This window comes from Poromitra crassiceps, assembly GCF_964638095.1.
Source record: "Poromitra crassiceps genome assembly, chromosome: 6".
In the NCBI taxonomy this organism is placed as follows: Eukaryota; Metazoa; Chordata; class Actinopteri; order Beryciformes; family Melamphaidae; genus Poromitra; species Poromitra crassiceps.
Genome location: NC_139627.1, coordinates 19,554,748 through 19,580,388, shown reverse-complemented (window position 1 = coordinate 19,580,388; position 25,641 = coordinate 19,554,748). Strand labels below are relative to the sequence as shown.

Here is a 25,641-nt window from a genome sequence, read left to right as displayed (position 1 = left end):
GTGTAAAGCAAGAGCAATAGCGTCATCAACAGATCTGTTTGAACAGTAAGCAAACTGTAATGGATCAATGCTAACAGGAATAATGCTTTTTAAGATATAACCAGTTTTTCCAGGCACTTCATGAGAACAGAGGTCAAAGCAACGGGACGGTAATCGTTAAGGCAGGTGACAGGTTTTTTCTTAGCAATGGGCACAATTATGGTTTCTTTGAAACATAATGGGACCACACACAATGACAGGGACAGGTTAAAGATGTCAGTAAAGACCCAGGACAGCTGGTTGTAACATGTCTTAAGGACATGAGAAGCAATTCCATCTGGGCCGGCAGCTTTATGAGCCTTAACGCTTTTAAACGCTTTACTTACATCATCCTGAGTCACCTGCAGGTCTACAACATCGGACGGGCTCCGCACTGATGTGACTGAGTCCGTGTTATGAGCCTCGAAGCGGGCAAAAACGTTATTCAAATCGTCCGGTAGAGAGGCGGAGGTGTCCGAGATCGTGTCAGACTTGGGTTTATAATCCGTAACCGCCTGCAGCCCTCTCCACATTCGCCGAGAGTCACAGCCGCTGTAATTGTCCTCCAATTTGTCCCTGTTTTGCCTCTTACTGCTCTTAGCAGCTTTGATCGCTCTTCTCAGGTCGTACCTGGATTTTTTACAACGATCGCTTGCGGCCCCCGACCTCACTCAGTGTGGCCCCTGGGTCAATTTGCAACAAAAAATAAATAAAAGTTGGTTAGGTTAATGTAGCGGGCTGTTTTACAGCTAGAGCAAAGTTTCTGGTGTCATCTGAATGGAAGAATTACTAAATTTGAATATGAAAAATATAAACGTTGGTATAATAAACTTGGATTACCAGTCTTTTTCATCAAGTTAGTAGCTATAATTGGGAGTGATGGTGTTACAGTAGGCTACTGGTGGAAGTGCACCGTCACAATCTGGCCCTCTGGTAGCGAGGACATTTTTTTGTGGCCCTCTCTATCATCAAAGTTGCCCATCCCTGATTTAGATGTTAGATGTTTGATCCTACAGTTATCCTGTCTCTATGTTGTACTCTGCTAGCTGCACAAAAAAGGAAAAAACCTTGGGGATAATAAAGCTCTACTCTATTCTACTCTACACGGTTCTGAATTCTGTTGCACTTCATGATGAATTACAAACTTGATCCGTTGTGTAATTGAGTGAGTGTGTTTTAAAGTAACAACACTGCTGATTCTATACATGAAGCATGAAGCAGAACCGAAAATGGGCAGGGTGACATTTTTCTACATGGCCAGTAAAAGTTATTTGTGCCAGCTTAGGTTTCCAAGTTTATCAGCCATTGGCAGGTGTGCCAAGAAGTGAATTTCAGACCCTGCCTGCTTCAAATCAGCACTGCAACTCTGCACTGTCTTTTGTTATTGTTTTTCTATATTTTATTTGGTGTCATGTTGGAAAGCCTTCACTATAATATCCACTATGTTGTATCACCGCCCTTCCTAACCAGTGCACCAGGACAGACTGACCAGCTGTAAGGCCCCCATGCTGTGAGCCAGGCAGCTCTCTTCTATCAGGTCATTCACTTTCTTCTCCAGGATCTTGATCTTCTCCTCAACCCTGCAACACCACAGACACGTCAGTGTAAACAAAGCTATAGAAAACAGAGATGCTAGCTTTAAGACTCAAATTAAATAAACACTAATTTATCTTTCTATATTCATTCCCAGACTTACCAGTCTTTTTCTGTATATATTTTACAAGTGTTATTTATACAACCACAATTATTCATTTATGTAACATTGTGGCACTCTCAGTCTTCCATACATGGTTTGCTGCATTATAGTGTCGCAGCAGCATAGTGACTTTTTTTTTTATTGCATATGGAGATTTAGTTCTGCTGTTCTCACCTTGAGCGCACACTTACTCTGACCCACATACACCAGGCCACAGGGGCGTTCGAGCATAATACCCGATATAACATGGGTGGAGCTCAAATTAATAAATTCATTTATCTTGTACTTTGTTCCATTCAGAGGATGATAAATAATTGAGTTGGGGCATAATGGCAGTACCCAGCTACCGGTTCACCTGCTGGTTTCTACCAATTCATCTTCTAATACTGATTTCTTTTATCAAACAACTCCAGCCGCTCTGATTTAAATTTATAGTGGAGAGAAGTAAACATTTTACAGCGTGATGCATTAGCACTGCAGAAGAAGTCAAAGGCAAAGATAATTCATATATCATCAGTTTACAAGTCAAACATTTGTTTTAATGTGTAGCTTCACTTTAAAATCATATCTGCATCTTGCCATCTTACAGTACAGTAACGTTGATATAATAATTATTTATTTGCTATCAATCATGTCTTATGCATCTGTAGAGTCGGATTTTAATAGTTTGGATTTAATAACTTTATATCTACAGTATTCTGTCATGAATCATTACATCAAGAATTATTTCTACACTTGATTAAATAGGTTGCCGTGTCTACAGGAGCTGACATCCCCCCTAAAGAATTTTATGTGTGTAAGTTTTAAAAGAATATTTTATTGTCAGTCACACTGCGGGAAACTGCGGGACTTTGATGAAGCAGGTATAATGTGTGAAGCAGCAGTGAAATACAGAAAGCAGTTAGTTTAAGACTGAGAAGGCAACTCACGTGTCTTCCTTCTTGGCTTCCAGTGGAGGTGCGGGGCCTTTGGACTGGCCCAGAGGGTCAAATGTTGAACCTGGAAAGAGACATGTTATGCCTTATTATAATGCAGATATCAGATCGTTTGGAGAATTAGAATGTGTCTTACTTCAGATGACCCGGGTCCCATACTCATGATGAAAAGAACCATTTTATTTGGGGGGTTTTGAGATTAGGAAAATCGACTAAGACTCTACTCGACTAGAGCCTCTGATAAATAACAGTTTGTACTCTGGGTGCCATGATGATGATACAATTTCTCTTGAAGGATGTTGGTTACAACAGCAATGTGCTGAGGTGCCCTACATCTTACAAATAGGCTGCAGTAATACAACCACAAGCTATTGATCAACACATATGTAGAAGGAATTAATAGTACTGACGCTAAATGACTATAATGCCCAACTTCTGTTGATCTATGCCTGCCAGACTGTGTTGCACAGTTGATTTCACTACTGTTGACACAATGTGCTACTGGCTTTGGATGAAAGCGTCTGCTAAATAACATAATGTAATGTAAATGTAGTGACTCTCCTTAACTCTAAATGACATAATGTAATGTAATGTAGTGACTCTCCTTAACTCTAAATGACATAATGTAATGTAATGTAGTGACTCTCCTTAACTCTGCTGAGGATCTCTCACCTCGGGTCAAGGAGGAGGTGTAACCTGCTGCTCTGACTGCAGTCATTGGTCTGGCTGCTCCGTCCTGACACATCCAAAAAAAGAAACAACACAATACAATACATAATGTATGTTACACTGGTATTCACATATTCCCTGCTAAAAGTTAAGGTTAGACAACTTATCAGACTGATATTTGCCTTTTATGACATATGGGATGTCAGCCAGTCGTCTTCATGAAAGATAGTATATAAACCCTGTGTAAAAACATTGTTTCATCTGAAGTCAGTGGTCATATTTATCAGTAACGAAATTCATAAAGAGCCAAACCTGTACAGCTCCAGTCATGGGTCTGCCCAGTGAAGAGACCATGGGGATCCTAGACTGCAAGACACAACAGTTATAAGATGAATGCAAGGTTATTTCGAGATCTTTTCGTGGATTAAGGTTAGAATATGGTCAATAAAATACACCAAAAATGGAAAAAAGTGAAAAGATGCCAACAATCCCCATTTTCTCCCACTGTGCTCCCGATTGGTAATTTCTCCCGTTAATCTCCCGATGTCATAGTGATGAAAATCAAATGGCTGTGCAAAGTGGTGTCATATGAAACTACAAGGAACTAAGGCATCGATTGGTACCAATCATGTCATGCTAGCTTGTCAGGAAAGGGGCTAAATAATGCTCCAAATTTATGCTAAATTTTGGCGAGGGAAAAACTGACAGCCATTTTCAAAGGGGTCCCTTGACCTCTCACCTCAAGATAGATTAATTAAACCGGACGGACAAACCCCATCTTTATTGGTCACAAACACTGTGGCATACACACACATGCACTGCGGCCAGTACATACACACACATGCTTTGGAGGCGCCGTGAAATTTGTCCTCCGCTTTTGTTTTGACCCATCCTGACTCGTCCTCCTCCATGTTTCAGGCCAGCAGCAGTGGGCAGCTGCAGTGAAGCACCCGGGGACCAACTTCTTCCAACCGCCGCTGGTCAGACGACGATCTTCTGCATGTTTTTAGTTGGGGGTTATATATGGAGGAACCCTAGGGAGCACGGGGAGAACATGCAAACTCCACACAGAAAGGTCCTTTCGATGAGATAGCCCCCCTGGGCAGTAGGCACTGAAGACATGGGAGGAACACACCCTCAGCACCCACAGCGTCCTGGCGGGAATCAAACCCAGGACCTTCTAGCTGAGAGGCGACAGCACTACCACTGCGCCACAGTGCCCCCCATATCTGAATGAGAATGGGTTCTATGAGTACCCACAAGTCTCTCCTTTACAGATAAGGTAGCATTTTTTGACAAGGCAGCATAAATTGACAGAACAAAGGATCACATCACTGGCAGAGTTTCCACGGACCTGACGGATCCGCTCCTGGGAGGAAGGGCACTTGGCGATACACCAGAAAATCTCCCTCTTTTTCACAGCCTAATGTAGTCTGCCCTGCCTGCCATAACTGCTGCCTACCTGAAACTATCACATACGATGCACATATCACGCAAAAACAAAAACACGTGCAGCCAGCTTTCAGACACAACCATTTTGCAAGGATGTTATTGCTGGAAATGTTCACCCCAGTTTCTCGCTCCCTCTGTTTCAGAGAAAAATGCCTGACATGTCCACTGAGATTGCAAAACTTGCATTACACATTAGCAAAAGCAAGCATAATTTACAGGTAGTGTATTCACTAGTCGTGTACTTACTCCAAAGGACGTCCCTAAAGGACGAGGTCCAGCTGCAGTGCCAGGGAACTTGGCAGTCATCTGGAAAACAAAACACATCACTAAGTTTCATGATGTACATCAGCACGTGACTGGACAGACATCATACACACACAAACATACACACCCTTATATCACTCATTCTCTCTCTGTATCTCTCTCTCTCTCTTTCTCTCACTCTCACACACACACACACACACACAAAACAAACATGTTTCATGATCGGTATCATCTATCAACAATGACAAACAAAATGAGCAAAGAATATGGGAATATCATACAAACATCCACCTCACCCCATCTTTCTCTCTCTCTTGTTCACAGACACACACACACACGCACGCACGCACACACTCTTTCACACTCACACACACACACACACACACACACACACACACACACACACACACACACACACACACACACACACACACACACACACACACACACACAGAGTAAAGAGTGGGCACTTACTGGGGGTCTTCTCCCATGACTTGTCCTCACTGCTTGTTGGAAGCCTGCATCATTATCAAGCTCCTTGAAAATAGATAATAGACGCACTATTATCACAAATCAGGCTACAATAACAAACTGGCATTATGCAAAACAGACACCTGGAGCAAATGAATAAATTAAAATGACCTGTGATGTCGGTTGCCTAACTTGCCTTGCTAACTTAGTTTAGGTATATCACGCAAGAGATGCTTGAATGCAAAATTACTATTTATTGAGTATTAACGCTATATGTAGCTAACTATATCAAATCATCACCATGTTGCTAAGATAACGTTATGGTTAGCATTAACATTAGCGTCAAGGCTAACCTTGTTGAAAAAACCTGGTTACCTCCGAGTCAAACGTTGGATTATAGTCGTTGTAGCCAGAATAAAGATCATCCTCATCTTGAGCAAGATGCACATTTTCCATGTCTGAATGACAAAATTCTCCTGACTATGGAAAAATTAGTAGCTTGTTAGCTCATTAGCTAGCTGCTGGTTTGTTGTCGTTTCAGGTTTTTCATTCCCACAATACAACGCGGTATGGGTGGGACCGTTTTATTCCCAAACCTCTGGTTGGTTAGCTACACGTCCATCATCTATTTACACCAACGTGATTGGTCAAAGCGATTTCATCTGTTGCTAGGATACAAGTAGACGCTACCAGCTTGACTTGCCTCAGAAACGATTGCACTTGTTGAAATAAAAGAGTGTATCAAAGAGGCTAGGGATGTGTTGGAAATCACAAAAATAATGTAGCCTATATAAATTATGTAAAATCAAAAATATCCAGTAAAACTATTTTCTATCAACTTAACTGACGCTTAAATGATTTGTGTGTGATTTATGGAAGTTGTGTTGATTAGACAGTACATAAACATAAAACACGGTTCTGGCTTTACTAAACGTAATTATGTTTGTTTCTGGGCATTCTTTTTAATCTATTTATTGGTCTTATAGCCTACTCTGTCACAATTGGCAACAAGCCCTATTCAACCTCTTACAGTAGGTGACCTTGAGGCCAGGGCCCAGGCCAACCCACTTGTTTCTTCATTCTTCATTTTTAAATTGGTTTCCTGGTTGTTTATGTCTCCTTGTCTAATCCATATAACAATTTCTTAGACAAGCCTCCATTATGCTGTGATGTTGGTTGGTAAGTTATTGTCCTTTAACCTGTTGTTCTGCACATTGTTCATTATTATTGCACTTGGCTAACCTTTGCTGCCCTCTGAAGGGAGTTCTCAACATCCTAACACATACACAGCTTGTTAAGGTGAAAAACATCCATATGAAAGTGAATATTAATTGGTCACTGACACCGTCAGATCTCTGTAATTAGGTAGTAAGATGTCCAAAATAATCAAAATTCTAAATCCACTTAAAAGTTGAAGATAGTTCATTCTTGAATCAGTGGGGAAACGTCTTCAGTTCTTCATCTGAAATCCACTGGACTACAGAGTAGATCAAAATGTTGCGGTCTACAACACTGCTGACTAGCTGACCTCCGACCACCCTGTGGAAGCATGTGAGCGTTTCTCCTGCAGGGATTAACAGAGTAACAAAAACCTGTCCACACACAAAGGTTTGTTGTAGTTTTGGTGAATCATGTTTGCAATGAATACTAATATTAAAAAAACAAGCTGGAAGGAAGAAGATAAATGTCCAAAGTCCAGAACAGTTTAGGTTGGAAAATGCATCAATATGGAGGAGATGGGAAAGAGAGAGCTGCAAGAGCATAACATAAGCCAGGACACGACTCCATGCTGTCTTGACTGTGATGTCCCCATTAGTGATCTACTGTAGGTGAAGTTCCTAATATAAGGAGGGAGGAAGTTCTTGTCGTGCTTTAATACTCTTTTTTTCTTTATTAAAATAATAATCAGTAACTTTTTCATTTAAAGAAGAGAGCTCCACATACCTCTTCTTCTGTGGTGTGGCTTGTCTGACCTTCACTGACTCTTCCTCAGGTGTCGGAACAAATCATGAATTGTGGTCATAATAAATAATAATGTGTGTGTCCTCCTGGGCCATGGTGTTTGCCAGCAAAGGCTACAGAGTGAAGATCTATGAAAGGGCTATTCAATTACAAATTCAATTGGGCCAGATTTAAAAAGCAGCACAAAAGCAGACATTTCCAGTAGTCTGGGGCCATTCCTTTTGCAGATGTGCATCCGGTCTGGAGCAGATACGGAAACAGTTAGGAAATGGAAACTTATTTTTCGTTGATTACATTTCTGATACAAAGCTGCAGCGGCTTCAAATATGTAATATCATGGAGTGTTTCTTCAAGTACTTCTTGGAATAATTTGTTTGGTATACTATATCCATGTTTTATTCTAACTCGTAGTAACTCGAAACGAGATACAAATTACTGGATAGAGGTGGGCAGTCTCTAGACCGGATCTTAGACCAGATGTCAAACTGAACAGAGATGGAAACCAGTCTCCACAGTCTGTGGAGATCCTAGGACGCAAGGTTACATTTTCTGTAGCCTATTTGGAAAAAAATTGTTTTATAAAGTTTTGCTTACGGTAATTACACATTTTAAATGAACACAAATGAATGCCGTAAAAAATAGTAGCTAATGTTTATTGTTTCATCTTTGAAGGAAAACGCGCGCGCGCACGCACGCACACGCACGCACACACACACACACACACACACACACACACACACACACACACACACACACACACACACACACACACACACACACACACACACACACACACAGTCTCATATCTGACCCAGGCACATCACAAAGTGCAGAAACAGAATAAATCACAGAATCATAAGAAGTGGCAAATGACAGTGAACCAATAACACACTGTCTCTAGCTCTAGCTGGCTACCTACTGGCTATGGCCATGCTCGCTGGGCCACTGGGAAGTTGCATCTGAGCTGGATGTGGCCTGCGGGCCGCCAGTTGGATACTGTAGGCCTGAATTATAATGTATAACAACCAGTCGGGACAGGCAGCCAAGGCTGTGAAAGGAGATCAGGTCAGTGCAGACAAGAATGTGAGGTCCCGTGATTGTTCTGTGGTGACGAAGGAAGTGAAGATAATTAGGGTTCTTCCAGACTTCCACTGATATCATTTTAAGGCTGAAGTCATCAACAGGTGATATTTTGTGCCCATATTCAGTCAGTGTTTCCCCCAGAATTCGGCTTACTAAATTATTGCTGCTACAGCTACAGCTACTACTACTACTACTACTACTACTGGTACTACAAATACTACTGCTGCTACTACTACTGCTACAACAACGACAGCTACCATTGCTACTATTACTACTACTGCTACTACAACTACTACTGCTATTACTACTACGGCTACTGTTACTGCTAATACTACTACTACTACAACTGCTGCTGCTACTGCTACTACTGCCCCTGCTGCTGCTAACACTACCGATAGGGCTACGACTGCTCCCACTACACATGCAACTCTTACTAATGGAAATATTACTGATTTTGTTACTACTGCTGATAGTATTACTACTACTACTACTTCCACTACTGCGGCTAACACTCCTCCCAGGCTGTGAGCCAAGCAGCGCTCTTCTATCAGGTCGTTAACTTTCTTCTCGAGGGTCTTGATCTTCAACTCCTCAAACCTGCAACACCATAGAAACATTACAGTGTAAACAAAGCTATAGGAAACTGAGATTCTAGCTCTAACACTCAAAACGGTAAACTCTTTAGCTGTATACACAAAATCTAAGGCATTCTTAATCCAGTGAGGAGGGAAGACTAAAAGCTTGACAACTCACGTGTCTTCGTTCTTGGCTTCCAGTGGAGGTGCGGAGCCTTTGGACTGGCCCCAACTCTCAAAGGTCGAGCCTGGAAACAGACACGTTATGCTTTGTAATGCAGATATCAGATGAGGTCATTTGGATAATTCGAATCTCTCTTCTTTCAGATGATCTTTACTCATGATGAAAAGAGCAGTTTCATCCTGGGTTTTTCAAGATGAGTAAAATTGACTAGGACCGGAGCCTCTGATAAATAACAGTTTGGACTCTGGATGTCATGTTGATACCATTTCTCTTGAACTAAAGAGTATATGTTCTAGATCATTGGTTCCCAACCTATGGTATGCGTACCACCGGTGGTACTTGCGCCCCCTGCTGGTGGTACTTGGCCCTACAGTGCACCTGAACGCAACATGCAAGATACCCGCTGAATAAGTGTCCAAATGTTCATGTCATTCTGGCCAATACTCTACTTCTGTTATAACATTTCAGTCTGGAATAAGTAATATCTTTCAATAATCTTTATGACTGAATAGACTGTATTTGAACGTCGGTCATATGGTGGTACTTGGAGAGCCAACTCATTTCTCAGGTGGTACTTGGTGTAAAAAGGTTGGGAACCACTGTTCTAGATGTATAACAATTCCTTCCATAACACCGACATGATGAGATGTCTTACATCTTATTGACAGTATCCACCTTATTTTTGGCGGCCATTTTTGCCTGATCTAGCTGATGGGTGCTTCTTCCGGTGTGATCCTCCCAGCCTTGTTGCTGACAGCTTGACACCCGTCTGGGCGAACGGAGCAAATCACTAATCAGGTCCAGCTTGGCAAAAATCTCGTCGATAAATATCCCTTAAAGAGCGCAGTGCATTGATTCATGGGTAATCGTGGCTAATATTAGCCGCTAGTTAGTTATGTTACATGGCAGTAAAACACCACTGAATGACCAAATTGATATAACTTTTAACCATTTCGGGCACAACCGTTTCCATACGGACCCATCAGCATTGGTTAGTTGTTTATAACGAACGTGGTTGGCTATATTTCTAACGTTCTATCTATATATCTCTGCACACTGAGAATACTGGGAGGCGGGCCATAGCATCTCTGTCGATGATTTGATTCGACAGTTCTGGGCACTGGCGTTGGCGTTGGCCAATCCTGGCGTGTTCCACCCCCAAATCGATTGTCTTCTGGTGCAAAGCGAGTGGCTTCTAGGACGAACAGGCTCTCTGAGCCTCGCGCCACTAACGTTATTTTAGAGCAGCGCAGTAAATACAATATTCCTGGAACGCGAGTTTAACTTAACAGTTACATGTCCTCTGCATTCTACATAAAATTACTACTTATTGGCCAAGTTATGTTCAATTCAGCCAGGGTACAAGGGACTGAGTGTAGGTGGCCATCTTTTCAAATCAAGTAGAATACATTAGGAAATGGCAAGCTGCAACAATGAGTCACGTTAAACCGGACCTTGTACGCACAATTATTTTTTACAGTGGGGCATTCAAAAATAAGGTGGATAGGATTACAACCTACTTATCAACACCTATGTAGAGGGAATTAATAGCTAAATGACTAGAATATCCAATTTGATTCTGACTCTAATGCTGCATTACAGTGCACCTCGGAAATAGTGTATTTACCATATTTACGAGAGGGAAACTCAGGCATCATCGAAATTTCCCAGTTTCCCACTCGTAAATACGGTAAATACACTATTTCAGAGGTGCACTGGAATGCAGCATTAGCTCTGCTGAGGACCTCTCACCTCGGGTCAAGGAGGAGGTGTAACCTGCTGCTCTGACTGCAGTCACTGGTCTGGCTGCTCCATCCTGACACATCGACAAAGAAACACATAACACAATACGTACTGTACGTTACACAGATATATTCACATATTCTCTGTGAACAGAGGGTTGCCGTAAGGTTAGACAACATATTGGACTGGTATTGGCAAGTCTTAAAGCCTAAATGAAAACATATTTTCTTTGCATATTTTCAATAGGTTCAATAAAGTTTTGGGGGGGGAAATTAATTATTTTATTAAAACGTAGTAATGTCTCCCATTGGATAGGTGTGGTGAGTCACTCTGCCTTTAAAGAGCTGCTGACACTAACAGCATCTCCTCAGTCTGCTTTCAGTGAAGTGCTCCCGTGATGGCCTGAATGCTGCTTCAGAGGCTCTTCACTCTGGCAAGAGTAGAATTCTGGGAGACACAGTGAATACATTTTGGCATGGAAAAGAAGAAACTTTTCTGTTTGATTATGTATGTAAGCCTTTCAATCGCTAAGCATGAAGAAAGCTCTTTAATCCACAGGTTCAAAGACGGAACACAAAATGTTTTCCAATGTCTAGCAATAAGACGTTTCGCATGTAATAAACAGAGGTTAACCAACTTACTTTCATGAGTTCTTAGGGTCAATATTTCTGGAATAAGACCAAGAATACATATCTCTGGTTCTACAGGAATTTCTTTGTGAATGATGGAGGAAATTGTGGCCATTGTTTCTTTCCACAAGTCTTGTATGTGTTACTGTTTACACTTCCAAATACAATGAAATAGAGTTCCTTTCTCTGTTCTACACTTTATACAACTGTCTGGGATATTAGGGTTAAATTTATTTCGTTTTTCAGGAGTTATATATGTTCTCATAAGCCAATTATATTGGATCAATTTAAATCTGATATTAATGGATATTGTTTGTGCTTGATAACAAGCCTTTTCCTATTCCTCCTCTGAGATATCTGTCTGGAAGCTTTAGCTTCTTTCTCATTTCTTTCTAACTGTAACTTCCTGCAATAACCGCTGACACTCGCAAGACTTGGAGCTAGACTTCTCCTTGAGTGCGTTACACACAGCAATAAACAGACCGAATCAACCGACAGGTAGCTACAAAGATTAATCGATTAGTTGTCAACTCATAAAATTCATAAAGGAACCAAAGTGGTCTCACCTGTAGAGCTCCAGTCATGGGTCCCAGTGAGGAGACCAAGGGGATCCTAGACTGCAAGGCACAACAGTCATCAGATTAATGGGAGGTCAGTTAGAGATTTTTTTTCATGGCTTAAGGTTTGATTATGGTCAATAAAATACGCCAAAATTGAAAAACCACATGCACTAGGGATGCATGATATATTGGAAATCATATCGGTATTGGCCAATGTTAGTCATTTTTTAACATGCCAGCATCGGTCTGATGTTGCAATGTTAATATCCATTATTGGTAGCATGATCTAATTTCACCAAGTAATAGTAGTTCCTGGACCAACATTTCTTCCTATTATGGGCCAGGAAAACTAAAGAAGTAAAGAAATTTGGTTAAAATTAGGGGTAGGGTGTGAAAAAAGTGCAGCTCTCGGTATGCTCAGTCCCATGGCTTAATGGGTCAGGTGCTTGCCTTCCAATCTGAGGACTGAGTTCGATTCCCGGTTGAACCACACACATTTTTAGAAAACATTAGGTTTAGGGAAGTACAACAATTTGGTTATGGTCATGGTTAGATGAGAAAATGAGAAAACCATAACCCTAATCTTAACCACATCTTTTTTACTTGCCGCACATTTCAGGAAGAAGCAATTGTGGCAACTAATGAAATGAGTTTTGTACGGGGGTTTTCCTAGCGAAATAATAGGAAGAAATGTTGATCCAGGAACAACTGTTACTTGGTGAAATTAATTCATGCTTATTGGTATCAGCCAAAATTTCCACATTGAGAGGAAACATTGTGGTAAATCTATGATTTAGGCTTTTCCAAATGTTTTGGAAATAAAGAAATGCATTACTTTTTCAAATTCACAGTGCGCTTTTCAGTATGTACAAAATTGTATTATCATAGAAATGTGATCATATCGACATCAGTAAATATCAGTTATCGGTTATAACAGCAATGTTAATATCTGTTATCGGTTTAAAAAAATCCTATTGGTGCATCCCTAACATGCACATGATATGACCAATGCAATTTGATACCAGTGAAATCTTTTATTGTTTGTGTCTTTTTTGTGTGTGTAGGAAGTCTTAATTATTATTGTTAAAAAAAATAAGAAAGGGAAAACCGGACTTGCCACTGTGACACATGCTCTGTCTAAAAGCTACATCCAGTCTCAGAATCAGTGCTATAAAGCTGTTGACTGTGAAGTGTGTGAACCCTTTTGACACCGGTTACAATATTGGACATGTTAGTACTCAGACAGCAGCTGAATGGCAAATGGCAGTGGCAGGTAACTTGGCAGCCATCTGAGAAATACAAGATACAGTATCACCAAATGAGTGAAGGTTATTGGACATAAATACCCACATCACCCTGTGTGTGTGTGTGTGTGTGTGTGTGTGTGTGTGTGTGTGTGTGTGTGTGTGTGTGTGTGTGTGTGTGTGTGTGTGTGTGTGTGTGTGTGTGTGTGTGTGTGTGTGTGTGTGTGTGTGTGTGTGTGAGAGAGAGAGAGAGAGAGAGAGAGAGAGAGAGAGAGAGAGAGAGAGAGAGAGAGAGAGAGAACGAACGAACGACCACTGGCTACTTACCAGGGGCCTCCCATGACTTGTCAGCTCATTGTCAAGCTCCTTGAAAATAGTAGATGCAGTCATCACAAAACAGGCTAAAATAACTGGCCAATGCAAAACAGAAACCGACCTGGAGCAAATTAATATTTGAAACGATATGTTGTCGGTTGTCTTGATTGCTTGTTGTCTGAGTTAGCAGTATTAGGCTAGAAGTACTTAATTTAGCAATGATGTTGTTGAAGGACGTTAACTTACCGCGGAGTCAAACGTTGGACTATAGTCGTAGTCCTCATCCTCATCCTCAGCAAGATGCACATTTTCCATGTGTGATTGACCAAATTCCCCGGACTATGGAAAAAGTACAACTATTCGTTCGTTATTTAACGCTAACTGTCAGATGATAGTTTGTTGTCATTTTTCAATCCCACAATTCAACGCGGTATGGGTGGGACAGTTTCATTCCCACACTTCTGGTTGGTTAGCTACACGTCCATCATCTATTTACACCAACGTAATTGGTCAAAGCGGATTTCATCTGTTGCTAGGATACAAATGGAAGCTACCAACTTGACTAACGCCCTTTTCATTGCCTGGTCAATTTTATTATAGTCTAACTACATGATTTTATTCATACTGTGTAAGCTATCAAGTAAAAGTCCAACAACAATGATATTGGCGATGAAAGTGTTTGATATGTTAGCTACTAGCGTTAGTTCTCTAGGTTGTTTGGACCTTTAGGACACCGTACACCCGCCCCTTTTTTAGCAGCGTGACTGTAAAGGGGAGGTGCGTGCGATATTTGTGAGCACTGCAGATTTCATACAAAATATTACAGTTTAAGCTGACATAACGTTGCTGTATGTGTTAAAATAACTTAAAATGAGCTCCTCTAACGGGAAAGTCGTCACCATAATTGGCAGGTGAGTAGCCTGAAATATGTTTTCACAGCTGTGTTATCTATCCATGCAACTTCTTGTAACTCGTGTAGGCTAATGATTTATGGAAGTTGTGTTGATTACATAAACATAAAACGCTGTTCTGGCAGGCATGCAATTTAATTTATTTACCTTTTATTCAGTCACATAGGCAATGGCTTGGCAACTATTCAACAGTTAGCATACCTCTTGTTTCTTCACATTTTTAAATTAGTTTCTCTTGAGATTAGACGAGCCTCATTTATATAGTTAGTAACGTATATAGTATCTTCCATTATGCTGTGAGGTTGACTGACCAACTTACTATTAGAACCATAGGCCTATAAGTTCTTGTCCCACCACGGCCACCAGGTTTACATTTTAACCTGATCTGCACCCTGTTCATGATTACTTCACAATTGGCTAACCTTTGCCGTCCTCTGAAGTGACTTCTCATTCTCAATCTCAACATCATAACACAGGCTGCAGCTCGTTAAGGTGAAACATCCATAAGAAAGTGACTATTAATGTGATTCATCTACAGACATCTGACAGTGACACTGTCAGATGTCTGTAGATTAATTTCAGCCGTGCAGGTAGTAGATGTCCAAAATAATCTAAAATCTAAATCATTTGGACTTAAAAATTGAAGATCTATGTTTAACTCTTGAATGAGTGAGGCAATGTCTTCAGTTCTTCATTTTAAGTCCAGTAGATTTTAATTTGAGATTTCTTTAGACATCACTGTTAGATGTTCTCTCTCCGATTTTCAGATTTCTATCCTATAGACCAAATTGTTGTGGTTTGCACTGCTGTGTATCTAGCTGCCATCTAATTTACCAAGAATATATACCCCACATCCTGCACCTCTCCTGCATTACAGTACTATTGCAGGATTTTTCAAAGATAGATGCAGCAGCGGTACACAGGCCGAGCAAGTGGTGGCTTCATCTGCACACATGACAGGAAAAGGAACTTGGGGGCACCAGGGTTGATTCCTGAATCGGGAGACTGTGTCAACCGTAAGGCCGAGGTCCCCCCTGCTGAAGTGTCCATGAGCAAGGCTCTGAATCTTCTACCAGCTCCTGGGCTGCTGCTCTGGTAGCTGACCTCTGACCTCCCTGTGTGGAACGTGTGTGAGAGTTTTGTCTGTGGGGAATAACAGAGGACAACAACAACAATGTTTAGAGATGGAGGAGAGAACGATAGGAATGAGAGAGCTGCAAGAGCATAACATAAGCCAGGACTTGACCCCATGCTGTCTTGAGTCTTGACTGTGATGTCCCCATGTTAGTGTTTCCTCACCGATCTACTGTAGGTTAAGTTCTCAAGGAGGAAGGAAGTTCTTGTTGTGCTGGTTCTGTTTTGTACAGATGGTTTTCACAGAATTGTGTTTCTAGGGAACAGTTTGAAACCTAGCTTATTTCCTGTCAGCTATTGTATTAGCAAACACTGCTTTGTAAGCTAGGGGCAATTTAGAATGTTTATGTTGTCAAGTTAAAACTGTCTATAAATAATAATCAGAAACTTTTTCATTTAAAGAAGGGAGCTCCACAGACCTCTTATTCTGTGGTGTGGCTTGTCTGACATTCAGTGTGTGTGTGTGTGTGTGTGTGTGTGTGTGTGTGTGTGTGTGTGTGTGTGTGTGTGTGTGTGTGTGTGTGTGTGTGTGTGTGTGTGTGTATGCGCGTGTGTGCGTGTGCATGCGTGTGTGTGTGTGTGTGTGTGTGTGTGTGTGTGTGTGTGTGTGTGTGTGTGTGTGTGTGTGTGTGTGTGTGTATGCGCGTGTGTGCGTGTGCATGCGTGTGTGTGTGTGTGTGTGTGTGTGTGTGTGTGTGTGGGTCACAGCGGGCTGATAGGCCGCTCCTGGGCCATGGTGTTTGCTAGCGGAGGCTACAGGGTGAAGATCTATGACAACCAGCCGGGACAGGCAGCCAAGGCTGTGACAGAGATCAGGTCAGTACACAGGATTCACCAAGTCAACTCGCCCAAGTCCCCAGTCAGCCTCAAGTCCATGTCAAGTTTCAAGTCTAAATGTAGATTTCAGATAGGTAGATAATATCAATTTAATATCTTAAAGAAAAGTAAATATCTGGGACTATTCAATGCAATATTGAGTTTTGATAGGGTAAAAACTTGGTAAGAGCATCATGAGTTTGATTTCTATAATCAGTTTCAACTTCAATAAATTCAATCATTCCATAAAATTCAGAAAACTAAATTTTAATTCAGTCATCTGCTCTGCTGGAACAAATATCACCTTCAATCGAAGTAAGTCTGATGGGGTCCATCATGTGTGTTTGCGACCGAGCTCATACACAGCACATGCTTTCCAGAGCTGCAAGCCGCCATTACAATCTCACTGTTGTCGTGGAGCAGTGGCAGGTCAGGTTAGAGCTGCCTGCAGAATATGAGGAGAACATTTAAGCCCATCGTCCACCAGATGCGGTCCAGCTCTGTGAGGCTCCGGTCAGAACAGCCTGCAAAAATAGACCAGATGCAAATTTTTGCAGAATCCGCTTGCGCCTGACAAGATTAGATGTTCTGTTCTGGCAACCCTACCGGAGCCGCGTGGTGCTGGACCGCATTTGGTGGACAGTAGGCTTAACAGGAGCTCCAGACTGCTGTCTGTGTTCACACATGACTCCCTGAACAGAACTCAAGCTGCTCTTCTTCCACTCACTCACACTGGCGACACACGGTCAGTAGCCTACATGATCAGCGGCTCCCTGTAACCATAGCAGCACATGGACAAACATGTTTAGGATGAAAAACTCTTCCACAGCCTGGTCATCACTGGTTAAACATTGTTCTGTGGTGGCAAAGGGCTTTCAGTGACAATGCTATGCCGTGATGTTAGTATTAGGGTTTGACCGCAATGCATTTTTGAAAATTGAAATAGCCACAAATGGATATGTCGTGTCAATATTCAGTATCTTTAAATTTGACAATTCTACTGCCAAACAGTGACAAGTGTCAGTGTTTCCACCACAGTTCTGCTTACTGACGCGTTGGCTCCCACAATTTACAAATGCTGTTGCCGACCCGTCTGTACTTCGCAGCTCTCAAAGTTTGTCAAAAAATAAGGAAGGTTGTCTGGTCAAAATATGGCGGGATATCCACTCATTTCCCCAATCACCTTATATTTCTGAGCTTCATGATTGGTCAAATACAATCAAACTTGCTTCCAGTCTATCCAAATTTTAACGGGCTGAAGTACAGACTGTCTCCGGAGCATGTGAATATTGTGGAAGAGATAGACTGGCTTGAGAGACTCCACCCTTAATAAGAATTGTTTTCTATACTACTACTACTACTACTGCTACTGCTACTACTACTGCTACTGCTACTGCTGTGATTTCCTGCTCAGCCCGCAGCAGCTCCAGTTCCCCATGTGAACAGTAGAGGGCGTCACTGTTCTCTCAGTCTCCTCTGCTGTGGTTCCCTGCTGGACCAGCTGTGCAGACTGTCCCTCTCATGTCATAACAAAGGGCTTCATCTCAATCTCTCCCTGCATATTGTCATTGGGGTTGGGCGATACGGCCACAATATCATATCACAACATTTATCATATTCTTGTTGGTATGACAGATTTTCATGGTATTCGGTTTTCCAACTTACACTTTATGCAAAGTAAACTACTCTAGGACACCAACCAAGACGTTTACTATAAGTTAAGTTTACTCGCCTACCACCGTGAAGACCCGGGTTCAATTCCTTTCAGTGGTACTTCCGTCTTGGTCCGACATTCCTATTGACACAATTGGCCTGGTGTCTGCGGGTGGGAAGCCAGTGGATATGAGTGCTGGTCGCTGCACTAGCGCCTCCTCTGGTCGGTCGGGGGTGCCTGTTTGGGGGGAGGGGAATAGTGTGATCCTCCCACGTGCTATGTCCTGTCCATGAAATCCTCGCTGTTAGGTGCAAAGAAGTGGCTGGCGACTGCACATGTATTGGAGGAAGCATGTGCTAGTCTACCAACTCTCCCCAGATCGACAGAGGGGTGGAGCAACGACCGGGACAGCAGGGGGAATTGGCCAAGTACAATTACTGTATATATTATATATTTATACGTTTATTATAACCCTGCTCATTTTATTATTATTATTTCAGCTATAGAAATACAGTTTATTAGTATAATTAGTATTATTGACCGGCCAGACATAGTTGTAATGTAACATCATGTAATTGTTCCATGGCTGATCCAGGAAGCAGCTGGGGGAGCTGGAGGAAGCCGGCATGCTGAGAGGAGATCTGGACGCCACACAGCAGCTGGCCCTGCTCAGCAGCCATGATGACCTGCCTCAGGCTGTACAGGGAGCCTTCTTCATCCAGGTACACACTCCACCATCCACAACACCCATACATGACCTTCTCTCTGGTTACCCACTATTAGCAAATCAAGAAAGGATAGATTGGTCTCTGTCAATAGATCTCAGACACAATCAGATTTTGAGGAAACTTTGGCGAGTGATGCATCTCATCACTGCACTCTGATGTTTTCAAAATTGACTGATTAGCTCAAGGGGGGCGCTGCTCGTGACCCCGTTCACACTCAGCAGACAGGGGGCGCTGCTGCTCGTGACCCCGTTCACACTCAGCAGACAGGGGGCGCTGCTGCTCGTGACCCCGTTCACACTCAGCAGACAGGGGGCGCTGCTGCTCGTGACCCCGTTCACACTCAGCAGACAGCTCTGCTTGCCTGACACAGCCGGTCTCCATTTCTCCAAACTGGGACCACGCCGGCTGCGTTCTACTGCATGTAGTACACTGACTGTCTACTGCATGTAGTACACTGACTGTCTACTGCATGTAGTACACTGACTGTCAGCAAATACCTCACAGAACTCCACATAAAATAATCTGAACTATCCCTTAAGTTGACTAGAGAGTAGAGGTAGAGCGTTTAGTATCTAGGACATTTTAGCATGTGTAGCCTAAACCTTTTAGAACAGGGGTTTTCAAAGTCTGAGACTGTGGGACTGTGGAAAGTTGACTTGCTTACCGTAGATTTGCTAAATACCTGGATGCCTATGGGTTCATGATCATGTTATTTGATCATTGAGCCAAGATAGCCTGATATTGCTGTTTGACGTGCCGTCTGAAGACATGTATTTGTTTCTCTGGGAAAGTGGGAAAAACTGTCAAATTCCCCCAAACTACTGTATCTCTGAAGTATCTCTTGAACCAAATCACACACATTTAGGCTAGTCTATGAGATCTCCTTTTGATAACTAACGTAATATCTTTTCAGTTCCATTCACTGAGCCTCCCCTGAAACTGCTTGGAGCCCCCCTGGGGAGGCCCGCCTCCCACTTTGAAAACCTCTGTGCTATACAAATACATGATTGATTGATCGTATGTACTGTATGTTGCTTTAGCCTGGTATCCATATGAATCATTGGGGCTGGTTACCAGGCTAATGTTGCGTATAGGACGAATCAGAGTGACGTCACTGCCACCCAACAAAATGTAACTAACTAACTAACTAATTAACTAGTATGAGTTGTGCCAAACAAACGTTAATATCTCAAAAACTATACATCACATCGCTTATATTTTGACATTCTGAGTGAGAGCAGAATTAGCTCAAGAGTTTGATGTATTATGCATGTCGTGATAAAGTTGTGTGAATTGTCGCAGTTTTTAAATTGTAAATACGGTCAGCCAGCTAGAGTCAGATGCTCAAACTCAGACTCCATAGGGTTCCATTGCCGTTGCCACCCAGTGATGCGGTTTGTTTACCAAAATGCTGCTGGGCTGATCCCTCGTATACGGTAAGTTGCATATTAACATTTCTCATAAAGCTACCGTGCCCCTTCCCGCATGCCTTTTGATAGTGCCTGTTTGATTCATTACAAAGACTCCAGTTAAACCACAGTGTGAAAGTGAACTCAGCGCTCTCTTCTCAGAGTGATGTGAGGAGTGGAGCTGTGCACTCTTAACAACTACGGGTTCTTTGAAGGGTCTTCTAAAGGACCAAAATGAGAAGAACAAAAGCTTATGAGTTCCTTGACAAACCTTTACATGTTAGCAGTTTGTGGAAACAGTCAGGGTTCATGAAGCCTTTAAGAGGGCCTTCTTCAACAAATCCTCTGCAGTTCCCCTCTGAAGAATCCCTAAAGGTCCCTCAAAGCACCTTTACTTTTTAGAGTCGGGCGAATCAGCGCACTGATATATACTGTAGACAGCAGAGATTTTCTCTGAAGAAAGGTACAGCAGGCAGTTGTTTATACAAGCGTCACCTCACTGTTGAAACCATTACAGGGTGTTTTAACGCAAATCACTCATCTTGTCTTTGTCACGCAATGTACACCAACACACACACACACACACACACACACACACACTGACAATGGCCCGTTACAGTAGCCCAGACTGCTTATCTTGTCTTCGTCATGCTCACACACACACAGACACACACACAGACACACACACACACACACACACACACACACACACACACAGACACACACACACACACACAGACACACACACAGACACACACACACACACACACACAGAAACACACACACACACACACGCACGCACGCACGCACGCACACAAAATCCACAAAACCAAAGTAGGAAGTGAAGTTTTTTAAGCCAAGGAAAGGTTTTAGTTACATTACCTTCTGTCAGACAATAGCACTCCTCATTATGGTGGAGAGAGAGGGGAAGGGGTGTGTGTGTGTGTGTGTGTGTGTGTGTGTGTGTGTGTGTGTGTGTGTGTGTGTGTGTGTGTGTGTGTGTGTGTGTGTGTGTGTGTGTGTGTGTGTGTGTGTGTGTGAGTGTGAGAGAGAGAGATAGAGTCAGGCCTAACATGAAGCTGAAAGGTCCAAGGCATTATCCACAACATAAATCAATACAGTGTATTGAGTTCAACCTACAGTAACAAAGAACAACAGAAGGCTTATATGAGAAACAGGTTAATAGCAGGTAGAAACTTTGCGTTGTTTCCCTGTTCTCATTGTCTGTCCCAGATTTCCTGATAGCGTTAAGTTGACCTTCGGATGAGAGTTTCACCCTCCTATTGACCGGGATCCTCCCCCGTTTTCTAACACGTTCAGTTTTAGAATCAGTCACCAAGTACAGGACTGTGCCTCTGATGTTGATTACAGGATATATCGACAACTCACATGGTGACTAATCTCAAATAATACCTACACACTTGATAGAGGGACAGCAGGACTTCCATATTGGGGACAGTGCAGTGACATACTACTATAGATAGTGGACTATACATAATAGTTCCTCACATACCTAGTTTCAATCAATATCATTCTGGTTAGCTGCTTTCTATATTCAACCCCACACTTGCAGGCTAACACAGAGGCTAACTTATTGCTTCCCTATAGGAGGAGAGAAAATAAAATGTTAACCACTGGAAAAAGCAAAATGAACGAGCAAAATTATACAGAGACTAGAGAACTCCGATAAGTAACTTGAGAACACTTTGATAGCCTGGATCCTCTTTATATTTTAAATATCAAATTAACTCCGGGGGAATGTTTTTGTTTCGCCCCAGAATTGAACTCTGGTGTTTAGGAGGAGGAATCCTCATAGTCATCGCTGACTATGTGAGGATCATCACATATTAGGCACGCACGCATGCAGCAGGTATGCGACTCGCCCAGCCAGTTATTGCGGTCCTGCAGTGCATGCCGTGCTCCATTTTAAGGACATATTATGTCTATTAACACCACATACTGTATGTACCCCCTCTGACAGCCACTCCTTCCCTGCACTGTGCCAAGAGAGAAATACCTTTTACCAACAGGTCGTACCCAGTTTGAAAGGAGCAGGAACACCAGATGATTTATCAGTGCTCAGATCTCTGAAGCTGCTGACTTGGCCATAATGTGGCATCATTGCGATGTGTGTCTTTCTTTGCTAATGCTTTTAATGCTGGTTCTATTTGTTTCATTTGTATTGCTGTTACTTTGTGTGGGCCTCTATGCCAGTGATACTCAACTTGCGGCTCGCGATAGGGTGCCAAGTGCCCCCCCCCCCCCCCACCACCACCATTTTCACAATTCACAATGAAAACTAACGTTAAATAAATTTTGACTGAGCTCCAGTGCACAAAATTGTCAGAGTAAACTCCGACTGACACCCCAAAAACCTACAATCCGCGAAGGAAAGAAAGATATTATTAATGTTTGTTTATTAACTGGCCCGTGGCTTCCTGTGATTTTGCAAAAGCGGCCCCCGGGCAAAGCTAGTCGGGTATCCCTGCGCTATGGCCAGAGTTGTTTCTGTAAAAGATGTGTTCTCAATAATCTTCCTGGTCAAATGAAGGAAATGATGATTATTACATCCTGGTTGTGATGGGTTGTGGAGAAAATGTTGACGGCAAAGTCAGCTGAATTCTTTTTAAGTCCTGATCTGCTTAAACGTAATCCTGCTGCATTTTTCTGCGGCATTTACTGATTGAAATCACATTAATCCGACCCCTCATGTATCGGTTGTCTCATGGCAGGCTGCTGTTCATCGAGGATGGTAGGAACTCTGCAGAAGTTTAGGGCTCTGGTTTCAAGTTGAAGTTCAATACTTTATTGCCATCTCAACATTTGATTTGATTTGATTTATTCGGATCCCCATTAGCTTATGCAAAGCATAAGCTACTCTTCCTGGGGTCCACATAGAACATTAAACATCATACATTTACAAACAAGACAATCAGATAAGCAAAAATAATACAACACAAAATAAAATAGAGACCAACCAAAAAGAAGCTACTGGTCTTACATAAAAGTTAGATAAATGACCAACGAGAAAGAAGCTATTGGTCTGCATTTAAGAAGTAACATCTCAGTCTAATTTACACGAATGACCAACCTGACAAGAAAGGAGGAACATGGTTGACTGGGATCTGTTTTGGGAAACTCACTTGAAGCAGACAGTGAGATTGAAGAAAGGATGGTTAAAATGAACCACAAGATGTAAAACACTTAAAACACAGAACATGAGGTTAGGACTTAAGATAGAAGAAGCAAAATACCATAAGACGAAATAAAAGTTGACCATACTGAGATAAATGTGTGCATTGAGCCAGGTTGATAATGCTGGTTCACCCTTAGTATTTAAAGGTCGCTTCCCTCTGTGATGATAAAGGAGTTGATGATCTATCTAAACATGGTGAAAATATCAAAACGCAACGTCGTCAACAAAATGTACACAATCCATATTAGACAACGATCCATTAAACGAGCCACTTGGACTTCTGTAACTGCGCCGTGACTTTATGAACATGTAAAAATGGTTTGAGAGTGGTTTTGGTACATGATGGTGTGCGTGCGTGTGCGTGCGTGTGCGTGTGTGTGTGTGTGTGTGTGTGTGTGTGTGTGGGTGTGCACGCGCGTGTCTGTTTGTGTGTTCCAGGAGAGTGTGTTTGAGGATGTGGGGGTGAAGCAGAGCCTCTTCCAGGCCCTGGAGCCTCTCGTGGGAAATGATGTCATCCTGAGCAGCTCCACTTCCTGTCTGTTGCCTAGCAACGTCTTCTCCCTGGTCCAGGACCGGAGTCGCTGCATCATCTCCCATCCGGTCAGTAGCAACCCAAACTCCTCTCTGTGGCGTGTGGGCTGAAGGTTATACCTCTCAAACCACAATCTAGGGAAGCCATCTTAGTTGTTTGCCCAGTCATCTATTATATACTGCTGTGACGGTAATGAGCTCAATCCCACGGTAGAGTCACATGACCGCGGTGATGCGGTTATCGCCACAGCCCTACGATTCAGTAGGTCACAGGTTGGCTTGGTTCCTGCCTTAAAACTCGTTATATAAGGGTTTTTCTGAATGTCTATGGAGAAAATGAATGGGGGAATTCACTTCCGGAACGGGAGCTGAGGAAGAAGTGGGCGGTCAACGTTGAGCTCTATATTGTAAAAGCAAAGTCGCATTTCCCATTCCCATTTCAGATTATTCCCTGTTCCTTCCAAGCGGTGGAAAGAAAAGAAAACTTACTAGAATCACTTTAAATATTTCACCAGTCAACAAAAATTCTGGAACGGAATTGAACTTCCAAACGATGCCACCGGGGCTGGTAGAGTTGGAAAACGTACCAGCCACAGCATGAGTTTAGCTGGTATTTATGTGCCAGTGTGCTTGTGAAGCTTCTACCGTCTGTCTGTCTTTGTCGGCCTCGGATCATCTGCTCACTGTCCTCATCCCTGACAGCGAGCACATCTCCATTATATCTAATCTAATAGACCCTTTTCATGCGGGCCATTTTGTGTCGAAAAGGCAGAATAAAACACAGGTGCAAACAAAACACTAATGAGGGTTTCCAAATTCCAATCATGGAAGTTTGAAACCCTCGTTAGTGTTTTGCTTGCACCTGTGTTTACCCTGCCTTTTCGACACAAAATGGCCCCGTGAGAAGGGTCTATTGAATTCCGGCATCGCAACACTTTCTGTGGTTTTCTTCCTCCGGTCAGGCCTGTAAGCGACACCTTACAGCAGTGGTTCTCAAATGGGGGTCCGGGGACCCCCAGGGGTCCTTGAGGGGGTTCCAGGGGGTCCCCAGCCAAAAGGGGGGTTAATTATTTTCGCTATAATTCCATTTATAACTAGTAACACAATGACTATTTTGGTCATGGGTTGTACAGTATCCACTTTCTGTAATAAAACATCTGAAAGCATCAATCTTATTATCATATGGCGGACCGTGGGACAAAACCCTACCAAATGGGGGTCCGTGGTCTAATCTTTGTCAGTTTAGAGGTCCTTCATGTGAAACAATTTGAGAACCACTGCCTTACAGCCCCCGATCTGCCATCTGCTGACCCTGACCCGTAACCACTGACATATTCTGTCTCTTATCACTGCAGCACTGACACAAGATCACCTTCTTTTGTCATAAGCGAGAGAGAATGTTGAATCTTTGTCAGACATGGGAATGAGACATGAGAGTATTTTTATTTGCGTGTAATTATCA

The 25,641-nt window shown here is 42.5% G+C and overlaps 3 protein-coding genes across 4 annotated transcripts in view; 1 reads left to right on the top strand and 2 right to left on the bottom strand.

Moving 5' to 3' along the window:
• LOC310778647 (intraflagellar transport protein 88 homolog) overlaps positions 1 to 5,980 on the bottom strand; it is a 34,227-nt gene extending 28,247 nt beyond the window's left edge. For both annotated transcript variants that reach the window (XR_014552784.1, XM_083639132.1), the window contains exons 1-7: positions 5,881 to 5,980; positions 5,509 to 5,571; positions 5,017 to 5,076; positions 3,631 to 3,684; positions 3,322 to 3,385; positions 2,644 to 2,713; positions 1,508 to 1,598 (exon numbers count right to left, since the gene is read on the bottom strand). Coding sequence is in view for 1 of the 2 variants with exons in the window: in XM_083639132.1 (XP_083495258.1) it covers positions 1,508 to 1,598; positions 2,644 to 2,713; positions 3,322 to 3,385; positions 3,631 to 3,684; positions 5,017 to 5,076; positions 5,509 to 5,571; positions 5,881 to 5,961 (483 nt within the window). In the remaining variant the exon portion in view is untranslated. The remainder of the gene's footprint in view (positions 1 to 1,507; positions 1,599 to 2,643; positions 2,714 to 3,321; positions 3,386 to 3,630; positions 3,685 to 5,016; positions 5,077 to 5,508; positions 5,572 to 5,880) is intronic.
• Positions 5,981 to 8,283: 2,303 nt separating this feature from the next.
• On the bottom strand, positions 8,284 to 14,165 carry LOC310778072 (intraflagellar transport protein 88 homolog). Its single transcript, XM_083638393.1, has 6 exons — positions 14,047 to 14,165; positions 13,813 to 13,851; positions 12,248 to 12,298; positions 11,062 to 11,125; positions 9,304 to 9,373; positions 8,284 to 9,147 (listed from the first exon to the last, which is right to left on the bottom strand). The coding sequence occupies exons 1-6, from the start codon at positions 14,113 to 14,115 to the stop codon at positions 8,703 to 8,705; spliced, it is 738 nt and encodes a 245-aa protein (XP_083494519.1). The 5' UTR covers positions 14,116 to 14,165; the 3' UTR covers positions 8,284 to 8,702.
• Positions 14,166 to 14,572: 407 nt separating this feature from the next.
• Positions 14,573 to 25,641, top strand: part of cryl1 (crystallin, lambda 1) — a 36,113-nt gene continuing 25,044 nt past the window's right edge. Inside the window, exons 1-4 of the mRNA XM_083639524.1 lie at positions 14,573 to 14,711; positions 16,554 to 16,661; positions 18,911 to 19,037; positions 24,087 to 24,248. Coding sequence (XP_083495650.1) covers positions 14,671 to 14,711; positions 16,554 to 16,661; positions 18,911 to 19,037; positions 24,087 to 24,248 — 438 coding nt within the window. The 5' untranslated portion in view covers positions 14,573 to 14,670. The remainder of the gene's footprint in view (positions 14,712 to 16,553; positions 16,662 to 18,910; positions 19,038 to 24,086; positions 24,249 to 25,641) is intronic.

Bases quoted from the DNA above. Each gene is read 5' to 3' on its own strand.
- LOC310778072 (XM_083638393.1), bottom strand. From the start codon at position 14,115: ATGGAAAATGTGCATCTTGCTGAGGATGAGGATGAGGACTACGACTAT. The intron at 13,852-14,046 runs GTAAGTTAACGT...ACTATTTTCAAG, and splicing joins GTCCAACGTTTGACTCCGCG to GAGCTTGACAATGAGCTGAC. The intron at 11,126-12,247 runs GTGAGACCACTT...TCGATGTGTCAG, and splicing joins CCATGACTGGAGCTCTACAG to GATGGAGCAGCCAGACCAGT.